At 43.1% G+C, this 22,152-nt stretch overlaps 1 protein-coding gene across 4 annotated transcripts; it reads right to left on the bottom strand.

Moving 5' to 3' along the window:
* Positions 1 to 488: 488 nt before the first annotated feature.
* Positions 489 to 20,822, bottom strand: tle3a (TLE family member 3, transcriptional corepressor a). Of its 4 annotated transcripts, none has more exons than XM_046864238.1 (21): positions 20,388 to 20,822; positions 19,717 to 19,904; positions 18,855 to 18,955; positions 18,559 to 18,622; positions 17,350 to 17,394; positions 12,927 to 12,989; positions 12,350 to 12,454; positions 8,262 to 8,478; positions 7,833 to 7,840; positions 5,886 to 6,008; positions 5,747 to 5,797; positions 5,445 to 5,597; positions 4,720 to 4,849; positions 4,243 to 4,418; positions 3,901 to 3,974; positions 3,433 to 3,682; positions 2,413 to 2,660; positions 2,173 to 2,320; positions 1,932 to 2,082; positions 1,525 to 1,601; positions 489 to 1,111 (listed from the first exon to the last, which is right to left on the bottom strand). In XM_046864238.1, exons 2-21 carry the CDS (start codon positions 19,738 to 19,740, stop codon positions 1,004 to 1,006), a joined length of 2,316 nt encoding a protein of 771 aa, XP_046720194.1. In that variant the 5' UTR covers positions 19,741 to 19,904; positions 20,388 to 20,822; the 3' UTR covers positions 489 to 1,003. The 4 variants fall into 4 exon arrangements, with proteins under 4 accessions (XP_046720194.1, XP_046720197.1, XP_046720196.1 ...); XM_046864241.1 differs by having other exon boundaries at positions 8,262 to 8,463; positions 12,380 to 12,454; XM_046864240.1 differs by having other exon boundaries at positions 8,262 to 8,460; positions 20,388 to 20,821.
* Positions 20,823 to 22,152: the final 1,330 nt, after the last annotated feature.

The following is a 22,152-nucleotide window of genomic DNA, read 5'->3' as shown; positions in this document are numbered from 1 at the left end:
GCCTTTTTTCCTACAGCTACCTTGTTCGGCCCTTTCACTCTTGAGAAGACTGTCTTTTAGGTGACCAGTTATAGGAGGTTAGAAAAGTCACTTTTTAGAGCATCCATCCTCCAAAGCTGCCTTTTTCGCTAAGCATCAGCCTCAGTACTCACAGGAGTTTATAAGGCAGGGGCTTCTCCACCACACAGAGGGTATTCCACAGGGTATCTTAAAGGGGAAGAAAAAAAAACCCCACACATCCCAGAAATATGATCTAGCTGATTTCTTTTTTTTTTTTTTTTTTTCAGAGGAAGGGAAGGAGGGTAAATTAGATTTCCATAAAAGGTCAGCCTAGAAAATTAACTTCTCAGGAACAAAAAGAGATAGAATATCCTTAGGAAAAAAAAAAAGTCCTAATCTAATTTCCAAACCCCAGCGGAAAAAAACAAAGCATCAAGGAGAGGGTGAGAGAGAAAGAACCATTGTGAATGTAACTGAACACCAAAATATAAATCTATAAAAGGCCTTTTAATACTCCATTATGTACACTTTTCACAAAACCTCCACATGAATAAAGTTTCAGATTGAAGCGCCGCTTCATGCTGCAACATTCTTACCTTATTAAAAAATAATAATAATAAAAATAAAGACAAAATCCAACACTGGGGGAAAAAGAAAAAAACAACAACAACAAAAAAAGATTCTCTTTTCTAGTGCCAAATGCCCTACATTGGGTTTAGTGGGCAAGGAATGAGCAAGTAAGAAGCATTAGTAACTGGGCTAAATGCTGCCCAGTCCTCTCCAGTCCAGTTCAAGTCCTGTTTTAAATAAGTCCAAATCTGACTAGTCCATCCAGCTGTTTGTCACGCAGTCCATGAAAAAGGGGTGATGAGGGGATGTGTCAGGTAGATAGGTGCTGAACTGTTTATCTGGCTAGGAGAAAAGGAGTGTGGTTTCCCCAAGACAGCATTCCTCATTTCTCCTTTTTAACATGGGATGAGCTTCTCCACTCTGTTACCACTGTCTAGTAGATCACCTCATACACTGTGGCCTTCTTGTCACCAGAGCCGGTGACAATATACTTGTCATCTGCAGAGATGTCACAGCTCAGGACTGAGGATGATTCCTTTGACTAAAAGAAAAGAAAGGCAAAGCAAAGATAAAATGAGTATGTCTGATGAGAAGTAACTGTCAAAACATAATGTTCCGCATGAAGCTACAGCCCACAAGCTCTTCATCTCCCCTGACCCAACTGATCACTTAAAGCACAAAAAAATATATATTAGCGTTGTTTACATAAGTACTTCTCCCCACACCATCATTAGCTCTTACGCTAACTCCAGCCTTGAGCACTTTAAAGGTTTAGTGTTATTTACTGGGTGGTGGCTGTGTGTATATGCCCACATCCTGCCTAAGTGGTCAGGGCCCTGGCACTAATGACACACTCTGGTCCATTTCCGCTGATGCAGGCATTGTCCATCAGCTAGCGGTCACTCTGCCCTCTAGGGCGAGCTTCCTGCAGACAGACTTTATTGATCTCTCTACCTGGAATATGCTGGCGCCGTAGGGAGTCCTCCACGCGTTCAACAGATTGTCCTTTCCAGTGCTCACGAACCATTTACCTTGTCAAGGGAAATCAAATGTAATTAGAGCTTCACTTGTGCTGCCAAAGCAAGATAGTGCTAAATAGAGATATGTGCAAAGAGACTGAACACAGGCTTAAAGAGAGAGGACAGTCAAGGTTGTACTCAATTGAAAAATGCAGTTCATGTGTAAAGACTAACTATATTGAAACAGAAAACAGCGGAATGCGAGAATCATGTATTTAAAATGATCTTTGAGATACAGTAAGCAATTTAAAGTCATTGAAAAGTAGCTATAATTACATGCCACATAAGTGTTCCACATAGTCCACATAACAAAGGCAAACTCAATATGGCTTGGTGTCTTACCACAATAGGCGAATTTGAGAGACAGCACACAGCTCTCATGCAGGTGGAGCTGATACTTGTCCGGCTTGGTGTGGTGGAGCACCTCCACATTGCTGCTCTCCATGCCCACGGCCAGCCACTCGCCCGTTGGGCAGTAACCCAGTGAAAAGATCTGTACATGAAATAAAAAGCAGGAGAGTTTCAATATACTGACAAATTTGCTGATCGGTGCAGGCAGGAAAAGAACAAGTGAGAATCTGACCTGAGAGGTGAAATCGTGTTGCTGCAGCTGTCGCCCCTCTCTCAGATCCCACGAGCGCACAGTGTTGTCCAGGCCACCCGTCCACAGTTTAGTGCCATCATGAGAGATGTCAATACAGCTAGCACCATCTGTGTGGCCCTGGAACTGCCTACAATACCCACAAGGTAGTAGGTGGTCAGAGGCTCCGCCAATTATATTTGTCAAATACAAGTCACGCTTATCACCTCCTCACAGACTTACCTGACAAGCGTCTGATTATGGAGGTCCCAGACGGCAATGTTCCCGTCACTACAACAGGAGAAACAGACCTTGGCATCAGGGCTGATGGCCAGAGCGTAGCAGGCTGGGGCTGATGAGGTCAGCTCAGCTTTGATGCGTGGCGTCTGTGAGGCCAAATCCCAGATGGTCAGGGTACTTGCTTCGCCACCCACAATCAGCGTACGACCGTCAGGCAACAGCTTGCAGGAACGGATGTAGTTGTCCCGGTTCTGCTCCAAAGAAGAACAAACATGTGAGCCAAAACAAAAGGGAACCTACCCCTGATGTTGGACAATGTACAGTCAATCAAGAAGTGGTCATATTGAGCACTTCATACAAAATTCACACACTAATCACAAGATTCTAAACTGATTCACTGGTTTTTTGTTAAAAAAATTTTTAATAAAAAAAAAATAAGCATGAATAACTGCCGAAAGCAAGCTCTCAAAAATGTTGAAAATGCAGTCTTGAAATGTAGCCTTACTCCCACTTCTTTCGGCTGCTTCCCTTAGGGGTCGCCACAGCGGATCATCCGTCTCTATACCCCCTGACCTCTACATCGGCCTCTTTCGAACCAACTACATGCATGTCTTACTTCACCACATCCATTAACCTCCTCCTTGGCCTTCCTCTTTTCCACCTGGTGGCTCCATCCTCAGCATTCTCCTACCGATATACCCCATGTCCCTCCTCTGCACATGTCCAAACCATCTCAACTGGGCCTCTCTCACCTTGTCTCCAAAACACCCTACATGTGCTGTTCCTCTAATAAACTCGTTTTTAATCCTGTCCATCCTCATCACTCCCAACGGAAGTCTCTTACCACATAGAGCTACAGTACAAAACATTTTTCAGACATCTTAGCCCAATTACAAAAATGTTAGTTAATTTATGCATCCACAGACCTTTGAAATAACCCCTTAAAATATCAATAGGTAAAGTATTTAAGTCATCCTGTCTGCAGTTATAATAATACCAGTAAATATCAGGTTTATCTCTTACCAGACAGTCTAGCTGGGACACAGGACTCTTGCTGCCAGGCTGGCTGATGTCCCAGATCTTCACACAGCCCTTGCCTCCAGTGTAGACGTGACGTGTAGGGTTGCTGATGGTGACCGCACATACCACCTCGCCGTGGCTTAGGGTGTTGATCTGCCGAGCATGACGTGGGATCCCAGGGCCCATTAGAGCATCGGGAGGGAAGGGCACAGGCTGCATCTGTCCATCAGCACTAACATGGAATGAGTAGGCCCTGACCAAGAGAGAATAAACCACAAAGTCCTATTTATTACCTTCTGTGGACCACTGCATGAGATGACTACTGCCTGAAGTGGGTTAATTAAATCAATTAGAGCAATGATCCAAAATGCCTTAAGAGCTGCAAAAGATTGTTCTGTTCGGCACTGAGGCAGAGATACAGTGTCGTGTATGAAAGTCTCTGAATGAGGTCACTTTTGGCGTGCCACTTACGGTTTTCCCCCAGAAATTGACGTGAGGCTGGCAGGAAGGCCTGGGGCTCTCATATGAGGATGATCAAAACCAGCCTTAAAAAAATGAAAATGAATAAACAATTAGATTCTCATATACAGTAATCGATAACCAAAACAAGATATTAAAAGCTCTTGGTGATAAAACATGTACATGAGGGGGCATCACACTCAGTCTTACTTAATCAAAAGGACTAATAGTTCCATTCTCAAGTTTACTACATCTGCATGCATTCCCAATCCAGAGTAAGAGAAAGGGAAACTAAATGCCTATTAAAACAGAGATCAGCCCTACAAAAGGACAAACATGCACACGATCACTCACAATGGATGGACGACCGTATGCAGCAGCAGCAGCCACACTCATCTGGGGAGAGATGTGTAGGCCGGCGTAGACCCCAGGGCTTGTGAGTGAGCCATTCATCTCATGGTGACCCATCATGGCAAAAGGAGCTGGGTAAGAGCCAGCGATAGAAAGTGGAGTGCGCAAAGCAGGAGCGGCTACAGAGATAAACACACAGAGCCGAATCAGAAATTAGCAGTAGTTATAGGCAGGAAGAAGGAGAAAGCTTTAGGTGGGTGGAATGCCATCACAAACAACACTGACTGCACTGAATCATAGTAAATAACGGTTCCAAGAGACAGCTACTTTTAACTCTCTAAGGAAGAAAATGCTTGTGTTAATTCCATATTAAGGTCTTTATTTTAGTGATTAATCTTCTTGTGATGTATAGAAAAGTGTCACTCAGGCAGTTTTGAAAGTAATTCAGAGTTCAGAGTGGACGTATAACAGTGTACTTACCCAGAGCTTCCATGGGGGGTTTGCCAAGGATGGGCCGCAACCCTGGAGTGGTGCTGGTGCCGGGGGTCGGGGCATCATTCCGCGGAGTGGGAGTGTTGGACTTGAGACCAGGTGTGGAGGATTTGTCATTCTGCATTAACGTGTATTTTGAGAAAGTGAGAGAGAAACAAATACAGTTTTGAAATCTTCTGAGATATGTGAAGCAACATACAAGTGGGAGGTTGGGGTCCCCACTGGATTAATGACTGTCCTATTCTAATAAACATGCTATCCTTATGAAGCTATAAACCCCACTGCTTAACAGAAAAGCCATTACTGGCACAATGGATATGAAGCTAATTTTTATCCTCCCCCAGCTTTCATCCTTTAATCTTTCTGACAAGGCAAAGGGGCCTAGAATAGTTAAGCACTTTGAGCTATTAGTACAGAAGATCTGACAGACCTTGTTACAGAAATGCTATATGTCTGACATTTACTAAGTAATACTAATGTATTTCAATTCAAGGCTGGGAAGCATTCATTTCTAATCCATATAAAAGCAAAAAAAAAAAAAAAAAAAAAAAAAAAAAAAAAGACAACAGTATGCGTTGCCATATCTTTCAGGTGAAATTCACCATTGGGTTGAAAAAAAAAAAAGCAATCGATGTCATGTCGTACTCTGTATATATTTGTATGCGACAAATAAAATTGGAATAAAAAAAAAAAAAAAATGGATAAGTCCTTACATGGCCATGCTCCTTGGTTTTAGAAGAAGGTGTGCTGCCAGATGAGGCCACTGACGCAGGACTATTAGGTGTATCCTTTTTGGGAGGGCGGGGCTTGTCAATGCCGTTTTCTGGTGGGGAGTGTGCTGGGCTGCCTCGGGGTGTAGCAGGGTCCTACACAAAAATCCAAACAAAGAACCCAAAAAAAAAAAACCCCATTGTAAGTATCGCAACTGGATCATACAAACTGCACACAGTTTATCAAAGCATGTCAAAGTTCAACAAATCAAAAACACAGCTGGTTATGTACACTAAAATCTCACCTCATTAGAAACGTCGACCACTAGATCATCACTTTTATCTCCATCACTATCCTATACGTAAAAAGAAAATCCACCTCAGTCTCATATTACCCAACACACACATGTTCTGGAAAGTTTTAAAGCCATTTGTCAAACTCACATATCTGCTCATGTTGTCCTTCTCTTCCATTTTTCGCTTTTTGGATTCCAAGCTATAGTCTGAGGAACCACGATGTTTCTCGCTGGCAGTACGAAGGCTGTCAGAAGGGGAAATAGAGTTGTTCTAAAGAAAAAAAAAAAAACGACTTTTTTTTTTTAGGTATAAAAGATAAATAGCAAATTAAATGTGCTTAATCACTGAGTAACACGCCTGTGACAATAATATTAACTTAAGCCAGATTTTAGAACAACAGCAAACAGTGTTGACAGGTACTTCGCAGCTGTGGGTTCTGAAAGAAATCCAAGATAGGGGGGGAAAAGGAAGGGGAAAATACAAAAAGGAAAACAAGTAGTTCATATCACTCCAAAACCACACACTTTAAAAAGCCAGAAGAGACCTATTCATTCCCATTGACCGCCTACAAAACCCAAAACAGGCTTAACACAATGCACTGAAACTAGCCAAGCCGTATCTAACAACCTACGCTAGACTAAACACCCAAGAATTTGCTGGCTGCACAACAGAGCAGCCACAGTTAAGCAGACCAAAGAGAAGGGCTTGTTTTCACAGTCCCCCCTCCCCTCCTAAAAGAGACAACAAACAGCTTCAGGAAGACATGAGCAGTACTAGTGCTGAACAACGGTTCTTTATCTGAGAGCAGCCAGGCCTGGACTGTGTGTGTGAGCGAGTGTGTGTGTGTGACCATGTAATGGCCATTGATTGCTGTAGCATGCTGAGCTCTGACTCCAAGTCTGTGTAGTTGGCTGGCTACAAACAAATGGGAAAAGGCAGGCAGGTCACATGCAGGCAGCTGCACTCATCAGCCTCAGGAAGAAAGTACCAGGGAAGCATAGAGGCCTTTAAGTACTTTAGGCATTTTCTCATCATAATCCAAACAGAGCTTCTCTTAGGTTTCCCTCATCCTAGAGAGAATGTGCAGCACAAGAGGGCAAGAATGCCTCCAAGTTCATGGCAAGTGTAAAAAGAGACTAAGCTGAGAAGTAAGATAAAGTAGCAGACTGGGCAGAGAGCCCAAAGTCCTCTCTGTGTTTGTGCCTGTGTGTGTGTGTGTGTGTGTGTGTGTGTGTGTGTGTGTGTGTGTGTGTGTGTGTGTGTGTGTGTGAGATGCCTGACCTTTTAAAGAGATGCTTGGCGTGTCTCATTAAATAGAGTCACAACTATGCTATCAGATGACCCAAGACACAAGCACAACACGCAGGCACACACAGGCCCGGGGTCGTAAATGCTAGAGAAGCTCCTCTTCCGTTAGACATGACTGCACCCATTCAGTTCTGGCTGGGACTGTTTGAAACCCAATCTAACTGCTGCAATCGGCCATCAAAGAGATTTAAACCCTGCCATCAAATAAACGCCTTTTACAAGGAGATGAGAGGCAGGAGAACAATGCCTCCGCCTATGTTCATGCAAAGTTATCAAGCAGACAAAAAAAGTGCAGGAAAACGGAGCAGTAAAAAGGGATGAGGTATACCAGAGGCTGAGGAGGGATCAATTAAATCTGCTAAGAAGGAAGGAGAGTTAAAGTTGTCTTTAATTGTGATGCAATTACACAGTAGTGCTAATCTGTACACTGTGATATGAGTCATTTCCCATCTGCATACAGATGAAAGCGCTTATTTCATAGAGAACCTTGTTCCCCCATTAGTCACTTTAATGAAAGCAGATTACTGTATGCGGTGCAACTTGTGAGGGTTTCAGGCAAAAGAAGCCTTGCTTGACATTTACATTTAATGGAAAATTTCTTAGGCGTGAAACAGGTTAAAAAGCTTTTTCAAGCAGGAAGAAAGAGAGACAAAGAGAGACAGAATCCGAGCGAGTAAGAGTGGGCGACTGAACAGAGAATATGTGACAGAAAAGAAAAAAAAAAAGAAGACGAGAGGGAGAGAGATACAAGCCAACATGTGAGCCAATGGGAAACTGGGCACTCACCGTGCTCTCTGCAGTCAGTGGATCCAGTTGGAGTAGAGAATTAGACATGACGATTGGCCGGCCACCGAGAAGAAATAAACAACAAGAATCAGTGTCTTTCTCTAAATTAGAGAGAGACTCATCACCTAGAAAAAAATTACCCCCTCCAATTTAAGCACTTTCCTGACCCAGAAAGCATGCTCTAATTATGAGTAATATGTTGCTTATAAACAGTGTTCAACTTCTGTAAATGCTTCTACAAAGACAGAGCTGCATTCTATTTAATGGTTATTAGAGCATCAGGTAAAATGATGATCATTCAGGCTCAGATAAAAAGGAAATTTTAGTTTAAATTATCTAGATTATTCAAAATGCATAAAAAGGAAGTATTTAACATTTTTGAAGCCCCAGTTCTTTAGTCTTTGTTCAGCAGTGTTTACACTTTCTCACCTCTGTGCTCTAGGTCATGGTGGTTCTTCTCATCCTTCACAGGCAGGTGGGGCTGGCTGCCCAATGCTCCTAGTGCCAGCAGGCCTGAGCCAGTACCTGTAACTGGTGGGATGCCTGGGGGCTGCAGGCCCGAGGGGTGAGGGGGAAGAGCCACAGGCCCATGAGCAGCATGAGAGAGGTGCTGCGCCTGAAGCTGCTGCTGCTGCGGAAAGACATACTACAAGTGGGCCAGAGGGAACACACACACACCAACAAAAAAACAGATGCACAAACAGTCTGAGCAAGTACGAGTCCATTCCAGAAGCATACAGAATCTGGAGGAAATGCATTCAAACACTTGCAGATTAATTCTATATTTTAGACAGAACAAAATGCTCAATTCTATATTTGTCACAGAGAACAGCTATGTTGGAAAGAGGAGAGACATCAAAACAGTAAAGAGACACTTAGAAATCAGGAAAAACAAGTTAATCATGGTTCAGCAAAAAATCTGGAAAACAAGGAAGTCAATGAAAGAAGACCGGTTCCGACATGTCCGCCTAAAAAGAGTGTCCACAATGGACATCAACCTGAAACAAAATGGCCAAGTCAACACGAATGAAGTGGCACACACCCAGATACACTTTCGTGTTCAGGGTACAGTTATTTAAAAATAAATAAATAATAACAAAAATAAAAAAAACAGCATTCAGTGTCTGACAGCTCAGATGCTTTACAACCTCCTCCTTTTTCTCCGCTGAAAAAGCTGAACAGCTACACGCACACTTTTGTTTGGTTAGTTCACAAACTATTAGTCACTCATGAAAACTTTTAAAACTCTAACTGCAATCGGGATGAAAGTGTGTGTGTGTGTGTGTGTGTGTGTGTGTGTGTGTGTGTGTGTGTGTGTGTATATCTACAGTGAACAACAACCAGACTCGTGCTGGCAAGAGTTCAAGCCTTCAATATTCCCATTAATATTTTAAGGGCTTGGAGCAAGCTAACGGGAGTTAAAAGCCTCTCAGCATGGGAAGTGTGCCGCTTAAAGCAAGCTTAAATAATACTTAGTACAGACATCAGTAAAAAGAGAAAGAAGAAGGAAAAAAAAAGAAACACATGCACACTTCACAATTTATTACTATGCTCTGGAGGGCTGAATAATTCAGCTGCTGTTATGGCATGTCCTGCCTCCTACTTCTATACAGACCACAACTCAATCAGCTGCCATTTATGGCCATTCTCACTGAAATCTTGAAAGTGCACATTTTCTTCTGAAGTTAAAAGGTTAGATATTATTGGCCATGTATGGCGATCATAGAGGTACAACCTTTTGGAATTATTAGCAGGTCATTAATGCCATGCCAAGAGTAAATATCAATACTAAAGGCTTATTTAGAAGCCTGGAATGCTCCGGAAACTTGCCCTTTCCAGAGGACAAATCATTATTAAGATGTCCATCACAAGCTCTTATTCAGGGGTGACTATAATTGCTAACAGCTTTGCCGATTATTTGCACAGCTGGCTGTATATTGCTGTGAAGGCCTTGGAGAATGGCAGAGAAGAGAATGGTATATAGTGAAGTGCCACCTGGGATCTCTGCAGCAACCTTGCCCCTCTCCCCAATTCAGTTATGAGGCAGGCCTCGTGTACCAGTGAGAAGGTGGACATAAGAAAGCGATTGGAGCAAGTAGTCATGTGTTTATCGTTTATGGATGTACGATTGTCAGGCATGTGTGTACAAGAAAATGCATTTTATGGTGTGTGTGCAAAAAGTACATATAAATATAGAAGGGAAAATGTGTGCGTGTGTGTGCCTGCAAGCTAGAAAAGATGATTGACCACGAGGGAAATTAAAAAGGCAGTTGATTCACAGGGGAGGCCTTTCCCTGCTCATTCTGGCTAATGAGCCACTGATGTGTAATATGCATGGACAATCATTGAGAATCCTCATTAGATCCCCAGCTATGAAGACAAGAAAAAGAAATAAAATGCCTCCTCTAATTTAATATTCGTAGATAAAGACCTCTTCTGCTGGCATTAATCTCCTCCCCAACTGTGAAGTACTGCTGCCAAACACTGGCTGGCCACCAGATGGGAAAAAAAATAAATAAATAATATGGCTGGGCAGTAGAAAATCCTACTGGCCAAATTAGACACCCACTTACTCTTGTCCTCAGGTGGGATAAACTAAACAATTTAGCACAGTAACCATGCAACATGCAACCTTGGACTGACTACAACAGATCCCTCTCTCTTCTACGCACCTAATTGGACCCTTACCACCCTTAAGTGAAGGTCATCTTAAAAGGTATTCCTACGAGAGGTCTGGGCAGACATTTTAAAGCAGCTGCTTTGTCAGCAATAAAGCTGGTAGTGTGCACATCTCTATCCATACTGCTCTTAACCACATTTACATTAACCTTACACCCAACACACACCCACAACATGTGTCAACTCGTTCTATGAACAATAACAACTAAACACAGACTCTTAGAACCACAGCCGGGAAATAGGGTGTGAAATATTTTTCTAAATATACACAACCAAATGAACTTGTCTGCTGGGACGAGGACAGAACTGCTAAGCAGTCAGTGGAAGGCATCTTGAGATCTTTGATGAACATGCTGCAGAAAAGCAAGGCCGTCTAATATGCATCCGATTACTTGCTCAGGGATCCAACAATAAGACGTTAGCAGCTGCTGCACTGCCAGTGGATGTGTGTGAAGGTGCGTGCCACTCGCACCTCACCATGGCCTTCAAGTATTCATGAGGATGCTGGCACCTACGCTCACAAATGCACTAGAACATACTGACTGCTGTATAAATTACAAATGCTTGCCTCCTGCACAAATACATACACACACACACCTTGCATCACACAAGCTAATACCTTAGTGCCCAAGGATATTTAAAAAAGCACAAAAGAGAAAATATATGGAATAAATATGAAAGCAAGAAGCATCAAATGTCAGAAGCGTAAATGTCGATTCCGTTTTTAATCCGTTCTCAAAGGGAGTAAAGGTGACCCACTTATAAAAACAAAACAAAAATAACCTAATCTTATTCGCAAATTAAAATAAAAGCAGACCTTCCCAGTAGAATTCCAACCAATACTTTCAGATTCTCCCCTTCTAACAGAGTCATTAAGCAATAAAGCAGGTCTGGTGCAGCGCGGCATTAAAGCTATCAAATCGGCTCTTCCCAGTAGATAGCCTGGCATTTAAGAGCGGCCACATGCCTGCCTCATTCCGCCCTAGATTCCAGGAAGTCATTATTGAAGAATGGGGAGGGGGATAGTTGTGTGTCAGTGTTTAGTTCCTAATTGAATTTCGATATCAAGCTAAACAGCTGTCTCTTCTGGTTCCCCACCAGAATTGGAATCATGCTAGTGAAAGAGACCAAGTCAATGTGAGTTCAGCTGCTGTAATCAGAGTATAGCTGGGCCAGCTCTGGGACCATGGAGCTGGACCTGTTCACTTTCACACTGATCCAAATCCTATAAAAATGATCAATCAGAAGCAGAAAAAAAGCAAAACTGAACAGCATTGGGCAGGCATGAATGGACTTGAAAAGGTAAAGGGATATATTACAGGTATCAATTCGATGGTGCCGAATGTGTGTGTGTGTGTGTGTGTGTGTGTGTGTGTGTGTGGATTCTGTCAGTATTAAGAGGTGAGTCTTGCCAGTAAAACTTGATCCAAATAAAGCATATGGTTTCTAGAAACTGCATCCAATAGACTTTCATTCAAGTTCAAGAACAAGACACACAAGGGATCCTATTCATCATCCCAACACAAACACACACAAGCCTAACAAATTAACACAAAAACAAAACCACAAATGTGACAGACACAAGGCCATTTGGGCACTTAGAGTCACACACCTCGATCACAACTACACAACTGTTATCATTAATACAATTAAAAATAATTTTCTTAATAGAATTCATGAAAGGGGCAAAACTGCACATAATCAAATTCAGGAGGTCAAACTTCTGTTGCAATGACCTATAATTATAATTAATTACACAGTCAATTTGAGAATGATGACACTGCAGCTGTGCCCCCTTATTACAGTCAAATAAAAAGAATTAAAAGGGGTATACACACGGTCAAAGGCAGATTGGGAAGTCCACGTACCCCGATGATGGCATTCAGCTCAGTCATTGTCACTTGCTTGGCACGTTCAACAGCCTGTGCAACCTGCTGTTGGTGCTTCAACAAATACACACATACACACACACACAAACAGTCAGGTTGTAGCCAAAACGTTCCACACAAATGCAATTGAAAACATTTTCATAATGCATGCTATATTCAAATGCTGCTCAATGCAAAACAAGTGGGCATATGCCTTGTATAATAAGGAACTGTATAAGTATATGTAAAGTAAAAAAAAAAAAAAAAAAAGCAGATAAATCCGCAGTTAAGAACGAATGCAAACTAGGGGTGCAATATGGCAATAAGGCAAATCTCCATATCTGTATTGGTAAATTAATGTCCAGTATTTACATCTGATCAAATTATCCATAATCTTTTAATATGTAAATACGGATTCCGTTTATATATAAATATTGGCAGATTAACTAGTTTCGAATCGCAACATAACATATTAAAGCATCAAAAACATAAATGTGCGCTAATATTTCTGACATATATTAGACACATTAAACAGTATAATACTCACCTCTTGTGACAGAAAGGGCATGATCTGAACCAGGATGGCGTTAAGCCTTTTAGCAATCTCAGTCTATAAAAAAGAGACACGGAAACAGAAACTGATCAGGCAATGGACCAGCACTGAAAAGTACAACGCTGTGTAAAAAAAATAAAAAAAACCTTGACTCAACCACTTTTAGTGTGTACAACGATTAAGTCAATTACCATGGCAATCAGCAGCGCTTGACTCGGCACACTCCAAACAGCGTGATATTGACATGTGAAATATTTAAAGCATTAGGAGGGCCCAGGGGAGAGGGAGCACAGCTGCGATGAGTGTACACTCCAAACCGCACAGAAGCCAAAGCCACGCTAAGAGCACCATTACACTTCACCCGCTGCCGGGTTGGTAATACAGTCTGATGCTGATGAGGACTTCCCTGCTACTTAATATGCTGCATCAGATGCATGCACTGCAACCCGGAAGTCATTCATTGATAAGTGCTTTGTGATGCGATTGTATTTCAGTGTGCAGTAAGAAATGCTTCAAGTTAAGCCCAGACTAGGCTTGGCTACATACTGAAAAACCACTTGTTGATGTTGGGAATTAAGATGAGGCTTTTGGCTGAGGATGGAAATGTCTGCAGCAGTTGGTAATGAGAGGCGCTGGATTACAGCCAATTCTGTCAGTATTCTGGGCCCGATCCACCCTCACTTCCCCCCTTCCTCATTTTCCCAGCTCCACCACCCACCCTCCTCAGCCATACACACCCGACCTCCATTCTCTCGTGCTCTCTCTCTCTCTCTATACCAGCGCAGCCAGCGTTGCCATGGCAACTGCGGCCGAGCGCCCCCGTCTCCTATTGCGCCCCAATCATTATGCAAATGCTACCTCGGCTTGACCGTAACAGCCTGTAAAATCATATTACAGGCACGCGGGCAGGTCATTAAATTGAATTTTCGGCCTGTCGATCAGATGAGCACTGTGCACGAAAGGTGGATAAAGAGAGAGGAAATGGTGGCAGCAGGGGAAGACCGAGAGAAGGGATAACAGAAGGAAAAAGGCTGGTCTTCTCTCTCCATATATCCTCCTAAAGCATCAATTCCAGTCTAGCACTCAAATTCTGTAACCGGAAATCCAGCTATTCTCTGCATAGCCAATATCTCCGCTGTGCCACAACTCGCAACAGCTTTCGCTCAGACTGTGACCAGAGGGTGCAAAAAAAATGTTGTAATGAGAGAGGGAAAGAGAACGGGCTTGGCTACAGATGCATCATCTACAGAATTTATGAGCCTCAGTTCAACCCAGGGCCAGAACCGTGCACAAACATCACATCGCTCTTCAGCCTTATTTTTCATTTTTCTCATTCAATAGTAAACATGCAGTGCTGTGCTGACCAGGAAATTATTTATAACATATTGCTGAAAAATGCCAAGTGACCACCGTGGCCAAACACAATATATGAGATGATGGATAAAAGTTTCCCTGCCCTCTCCCTCAGTACGATGTGGCGATATTCATTTCAGGCAGTGTGCAATCTGGAACAAGCAAGCAGGCAGCTGGAAAAGGAAGATGCATTGACAGTAATCTTAGGCGGATAGTATTCCACATCAAAGACATTGCAGAGTATGGACATGAAAGCGAATAAGAGGACAGAGCCAAAATGTGTTGCTTTCAGTATGCTCCCAGCTCTCGGACCCAGCGTGTATCGACCGGCTGCTATACATGCAGTAAAAATCAGCTTTGCAATTTTGTCTGCACTGTGTTTACATGTTTCCTTTATATTACAGTAATAATTTGTGAAATGCTGAAAAGTGCAAGTCAAATCATTCATAAGTGAGGAAGAAAAAAAAGGAAATAACTATAAACAAAAAAGTAAAGGAGCCAGCTCCATGTGCCAAGATAAAGCTTTCCGGGGCAAACATTTGACAAGATTTTTCTGAGAGGTCTAAACACCATTGAGCACATTGCTTAAGAGCTTACCACAACCCTGACAGCTGGCTGAGTGGGGTCAAGGGTTGACTTATCTTTCAGTCAACCTAAACCATTGAACTATGTATGGCAAAAAAAAAAAAAAAAAAGAAAGCCCTTGCCATCTTGTGTGCAAAAACATGCAAACCACAGCACATGCTTTTCTTTCACTAGAGCGTAGCCTGCACATGGAAAACCTAGTAGGAAAGGGTGTTCAGCTCTGGTTGTAGATAAAAATAGGATGTTGTCACTTTAAGCAGATGAAAGCCCAGCTCTTGAACAGCAAGCTTCATGCTCTGCTACACAATTACAGGTACTCGGACCTGTCTAGCACCCCTTCAAGAGCACTCTAGGGCCAGCCTGTCAATGGCGTGCTGAAAGCTATTTGTCTGTTGCTATCAGTGGCGGGCGGAACAGAGTGAGACACTGATGAGCGTTGAATATAGAGGGAAAACAACTGGTGCTCGCAGCCATTCTGCTCCCCGTTGCAAATAATACTTGACCCAGCTAAGCTGATAGGGCTCCAATTCTCAATAGAGAGTAGGATGGTAGTCTGACACAGTAATGAAGAACTACCGCTGGTTTCATGCGTCGGATCTAGCGATCTCGCACACAATAACAGTGCCGTTGGTGTGAAAATGAGCAAAGAATCGTCATTTGTGTTTACCAGTCTTCAGAGATGCAGCCTGTAAGGTTTGTATCTTCGGAAACAAACCATGAAAAACAGCTCCGATTCACAGTATATGGGAACATGCTGTTACCCAATGTACCTCACCTTGGACTCCTTAGTGAGAAAATAATAGGTGGAGTTGGCTCTGGGCTCCCAGCCCTCACTTACAGCCACCTTGTGTTTTTCTTTTAACAGGGGCTGTGTGTGCTCACCTCATACAGCGAGTCTATTTGCTTTGGTTCTCGCTAAGAAGAGCCATCCAGCAGTTAGCAAACACTTACTAGAGTCCCCCCTGTATAAATCATCGATCAGAGTCCCAGTGTCAACCCAGGGCAGATCAGCTCAATCCAGGGCTCTAGACGCAGGAAACAACCACCTGGCCAGTGAGTGATGGGGGAATTCCACTATGCTAGTCACAACAGATGAGAAACCTGGATCGACTCATAATAATAACCCATCGTGGCAGCTCATTGACAGGGCAATACAGCCATCAGAGTGGTGTTTCCGCTTGCCGTTACAGCTGTCTACAGATATCAGACGTTGAGTAAATGCAGTCTAAAATCCACATTCCGTCGTCTATTTAAAACACAAAACACTGGAAGGGTGGAAGCAGGCTTTTTTGTGTGTGCGCGCACGCGTGTGTGGTGGTGGGGGGGCATCTTAGATGCAGAGAGACGGATTTTTCTGTCGGTGGAAATAAATCCTTTAGTCTGGAGGATATGGCGGTGTGGATCGAGTAATCCGAGCCACCTCTGGCGGTTAACCGCTCCTCGTCCGCCTTGTGCTCCTGGACTGGGGTTAATGTGGAAGAGCGGGAGGAGGTGTGCGCATTTGTTCGCCAACACCCACCTCTCTTGCTTCTATCAAGCAGGTTTGAGCTGGGACTGGATGAATTATTCAAGTGCCTACATGGGCTCTGTGGCAGCGGCTGATAAAAGTCAAAAGCGCTAAAATGGATCAGTCGATTAACCTGTTTACACAGGACTGGCCCTCCCACTCGCTCGCCTCACTGCCTCCACAATCCCACCCCCATTTCCTTCCCTTCTTTATCCCCCCCCTCTCTTAACCCATTTCTGTTTGGGAGATAAGTCGGTGACAGGAGCCATCAGAAGAGTGTGGAACCTGACGAACAGCCCAACACACTGACACACACAGAGGACACTGATGGATCGCCTGCTCTTCTGCTCCTCCCTGATGCTATTAACCTTCAGGAGGTGGAGGGAGGGTGAGGGAGAGCAGACTAAACTAGCACCATTCCTCTGTGATGAACCAACCGCATGAACAAGATCCTTCAGTTGCATTATTATCCAGAACATGGAGCCATGCAATAAATCAAAACAATGCATAGACACGTAAACACACATTTCCTGAGAATGTCCTTTGAGGAAAACGTATTTTTCCCCCTGCTGTGTTCTAACGAGTATGAGTCAGGTATATTGTGAAGTTTTTAAGAATAGACAAAAAAAGCTAAGATTACGGCAGCAGCTATTTTTTTTGCTAGGTTTTATTTTATATAATTTTCTTAAAACTGCTGAAATAATAGGACCGACAGCCTCCTCTCTCTTTAGTCATTAAGATACAAGAGCCTTTTTTGCCAAATGCTTCGTTTTAATCTCATTGAACTGACCATGCTGGCTAACTCTGCATAGGGAGGAAATAGTGAAGACAAACTGAAGACAAAAAACACTGGCTGTGCGCACGCGCGCACACACACACACAAACACAAAACACGCCAACCCTCTATGTAGGATACCATCCATGATCCAGAGACAGTGTGTACAAAGACAGAGGGATCAAAGGCTCACATACCTGTTTGTGCATTTCAATGTTCAGCCCATAGGACATCTCATAGTACTGGAAAGGAAAAAAATAAATAAATTCACTTAGCATATGCAAACAATCAAATATTCTCACAACACATCACAGAGGTGCATGGTGTCTGGGTTTGTTTTTTGAGAAAGATAAAGAGGGTAAGAAATAGAATGCTTTTGATAAACACTTTAAACCCTTTCACACTGGCATTTCAAATCTATCCCTTTTGCTTTAAGTCAAGTCAGGAAAAGATGTAGCCAAATGAACCTAATTAACAAAAATCCAGAATAATTGATAATCCCACTACAGGAGGATCTCTGACCCGGGATTATTCCTTTGTAAAGTATTTTTTGCTTGCAGTGTCGTCTATCAGCACAGTCAGCATGGAGGATTCCTCCTGGTGTTTACCTAACCTTTCCTCCTCCTATCAGTCTGACAAGCTTCTTAATGCGAAAGGAATGTTTAACTAGCGTCCCTGGGTATTGGTTAAAGTCATCCTTCGCGTGTTTACCCAAGATAAGAGAATACACTTCCACGGCGTGACCTTGTAGAATTACAGCACGTCAAGCCTTTTGTTTGTTCTTCTGCTAATCATAAAACCTGGGACGGGGCAACTTTTCTGATCTCCAAACATTTACAGTTGAATCTGCCTCTTTTCAAACGGTGTAAATGATTAAGCTTGCACTTAAGATTAACAGCAATTTTCAGTCAAGCTCCGTGTTTGTGTGTCTCATTATCAGAAAGATTGTACGTTCTCCGACGCAAGCGGGTATTTTCCCACAGACGCCCCTGGCCCTCCTCCATCACCCCTCACCTAATTTACAGCCATGCATTTGTCCGAGAGCAGCGTTTCCTTGGAGAATAATCAGATCCCCGCACAGAGGGAGGCAGATAGGAGGGGGAGAGAGGGCGCAATAGAGAGAAGGGGGAGTAAGGGGGGTGGGTAGAATGCAGAAAGGAGGAGAGGGAAGGGGTAAAAGGGGACAATGCTATGGTCATTGACCCCTGTGGCTAAGGGGCAGCTTATAAAGAAGCCCAAGGCTCAGAACAGTCACTCAGGGCCCTTTAATAAAGCTAAAGGCACTGGGAGAGGTTCCCCAGTCACATATATGCACAAAAATGTCTCCTGCAAATGCTTGCCTGATAAATGTGAGCATAATTGCAGCTTACATTTTATTTTAAAAACAAACACACACATCATCTTACCATGACATAGTGGCGCTGCATCTCGGTCTTCTCGTTGGCCAGTTTGTCATACTCCACCTTCAGACTGGATCAACACACAGGCTGTTAGACACTAGAATCGCAATTGCATTTTATCCTCTTTAACTCTCTATCACATTCAAATCTCTTTAGAAGTTTTAGTAACATTTCTGCTGTTTCCTTAGTTGACCGACGCATGCATTATTGACAGAATGTGGACGCTTTTTCCCCCCCACTCATGCTGTGCTAAAAGCAGTCCATTACTTTATTTGAGCATCTCACCACCTTGCAAAGATTACCTGTGATACTGAGCTTGCAGGAACTGGAATTCGTCCTTGATTCTGTCGCACGATTCTGCCACAGTGAATTTAAAGCCTGGCTGACCAGGCTGGTGGGGCGCCTGAAAGACAACCATCACATCAATCAAACTCAATTACATCCCACGAGAGGACCAAATTTGTTTTCCAGCAGACAGGCTTCGATGCATTCTGCAGCCGCCGGGAGTGCCTCAAAAATGTCTGGGGGGCTGAACGGGTCAGGACATCTAGGCTTTAAAGGCTCACATTAAAATCAGAAAAATCAGCAAAAACAAAACTTCAGTTCTGCAATCCTTTTATGAATTTACACGTGTGTGTGTATATATATATATATATATATATATATATATATATATATATATATATATAGACACACACACACACACACACACACACACACACACCTATATACACTAATTATATATAAATATATATTTGTGTACTTGCTCAACAGCTTCTGCACATTTTTGTCCATAACCTTTATATTTACATGTTGTACATATATTTACATATTTATCTGCACATGTCAGTTTGCATAATGCTACTATTTGCACTTTTGGTAGATGCTAAACTGCATTTCGTGTACCTGTACAAGGTTCTTCCTACCTCTCTCCATCTCTTCTGGAATTTAACCAGGTTATAAAAAATCGATCTAGTAATCATATACTTTTAGGGCTTTTTCTCCTCCTTTTTTTTGCATTTCATTTTTACTTGAGCTGCTGTTGCATTTCGAGTAGAAATGCGCGTGCACAGGGAGAGTGGAGGAGCTGTGGACATCTGAACAGCTAAATCGATGCAGATGCAGCAAATTACGGCTCATATCAGTTCAAGATGTGCGACTTACCGGATGCCGGCCCTGCGGATACATCGCGAAATGTATCCTTTATTTCTCGGAGGCTCGCCGCTTTGCTGGATGGAGATGACCCCGGTGTAATTCAGCGCATCGGCCACAGCTGCGGGGGGGCACACACGCGCGCGCGCACACACCCCTTCTCTCTCTCTCTCTCTGATCCGAGCCTCGAACCTTTTCACCTTTACGGGCAGACAATGAAAACACAAGCGTGGAGAAAACACGAGTGTTAGCCTCGTACAGAGGAACCCAGTCACGTCTTCAGAAGTTTGACACACACGCGTCAAAAAATTAAATACAACTTAAGTCCACGTGTATTATTATTATTAAGACTAATCATAACTCCTCAGCACAATAATGGCGTTTTTTTGTTGAAGCTTTAATATACTCAGAAAACCAAACAGTAGCGGGTATGTGATCCTGACCTGTCCGACACCAAACACACAAGCCTCGCTTCTTTTTTTTCTTTGTTTGGCCAGTCAGTGTGCACACCTCACCTTTTTTTTTTTACAAAAAAAGAATACAGCCTCAAACGAGTTTCTAAGTAATAATAAAGCAAATATGGATCTAGGTTCGAGGTTTCTTTTTTTCCTCCCCGGAGCGATCCGGATGATCCTGACTTGTGCAAGAACAATATACCAGGGCTAGGCTAACTAGCTTCGTACCTGCCTTGGCGTCTCCACGCGTCCAAACGCACCACTTTATAACGCGGAGCCGCTTTTCCTGAAAACTCTGGAGGACTATCGCGTCGAAATGTTCATGTTTCAGTTCCACGAACGGAACTCGACCATCTCCGGTCTCTTTCTCGCCCGGAGTCTAGAAGGCGACTGGAGAGACTCAACTGCTTCTCGTCCCGAGCGCCAAAGGTTTACTCACTTCGCCCGCACAAAACTCCGCCACTCACTCCGCTGGCCGGTCGTGTAAATCCCTCCAAAACGCAAATGAGTAATAAGTCGTGCCAAAATGTACATCCGATATTTGAAAAGAGTTTGAGGAAAGACTGGAAGGTGGTACACGCTGTAGTCCGCTCTCACGTTTGCTCTCCGTCCGGCGTCGTTGCCCTGTGCCACACACAGACAGACTACTGACACGACGGCTGAACTGCCGCGAAAGCGCCTCTCTCGAACCAATCAGCGACGCGCACACCGAGGCGCTCCGTCCAATCGCAGCGTGGCGTCCCCACGTGGGGACACTTGGGTGACGTCATGCTCGCCATTTTAGATCTGAACAGGTAGCTTTGCGATCCCTAAACATTTCTGTGCCACCTTGTTATGAGCGTTTATTGAATATATATATATATATATATATATATATATATATATATATATATATATATATATAATGTGCGTTAATTGACGATTAAATACTAACACCCAAGTACACATTTATGAGTAGGATTACTACAAGGTTTTGTCAAACTATTCATTCAGCTAAAACCAGAAATTAGTCGGAAAAAGGTAAAAAAAAAAAAATACTTTTGCACATGAATCTAGTGTCGTTCTAGTATGGATAGTGACTATAAATGATAGCAATCCTCTGAATAAAATCAGTGAGGCTCAATCTGAGTGCCTCATAGACTGATTATTGGAATCGTGCAGCCCGTTTTCCTCCCCGGAGCCTTTTAAAGCGCGTATAACGGAGAGAATATGACCCATTATGTCGATAGACGGATAGCCGAAGTTGGAAATAAGATTGTTTGGGTCTGATCCCCGTGAACGTCGGCCATGTCTGAGGTTGTGCAGTAACAGCCTAGCCTGGGTTGGCTGCTTCGGCTTTTGCCCCACGTGGGCTCGGTCTGCGGCTTTACACCTTCTCGGCCAATCGCGGCGCAGCTCGCGGGTGCTCTCGATTCTGATTGGGCGGCGGAGGCTCGGCCTGTCATTCAAGAAGGCTTGTTGTCAATCAATACCACGCGGGGTCAGGCGCTGACAAATGCCTGTGCTTCTCGGTCTTCTGCTCGTGAATAGTGCCTGGAATGGCTGCTTAATTAGCTTCGAATGGCTTTTCTTTCCAGTTCAAACAATCTGTTACTACCACGTGGTAATGAGAGCCTTACATAAAACAAAGGAACAAAGCAGCATGCAAACACTTCACAGTAGTTCTGAAAGGAGGGAATTTCTCTGAATAATATTAATATTATTGCTTTTCTTTTTTTTTTTAAATCCACTAATCAGTAATGTCATTAATGTGCACCGTTTTCCAAAAGCTGTGATGTTAAATTGAATCTAAAACTAAAACTAGAAAAAAAAATTCTAGTCTTATTATCTATTTTGGTGAAATACAATCTAAAACTAGAACATATATATGCATGATATGTCATACTCAGTAACTCTGAGCAAAGCAGGGAATTTGAATGATTGTTTTTAATAATATATATTCAGTGGTTTATTTTTTAGTAGTGTACACACATCATACACTCCACCAGCATGC

Source organism: Silurus meridionalis, chromosome 13 (assembly GCF_014805685.1).
Source record: "Silurus meridionalis isolate SWU-2019-XX chromosome 13, ASM1480568v1, whole genome shotgun sequence".
NCBI classification, from domain to species: domain Eukaryota; kingdom Metazoa; phylum Chordata; class Actinopteri; order Siluriformes; family Siluridae; genus Silurus; species Silurus meridionalis.
The sequence above is the reverse complement of the archived record's forward strand: the minus strand, read 5'-3'. Positions and strand labels throughout refer to the sequence as shown.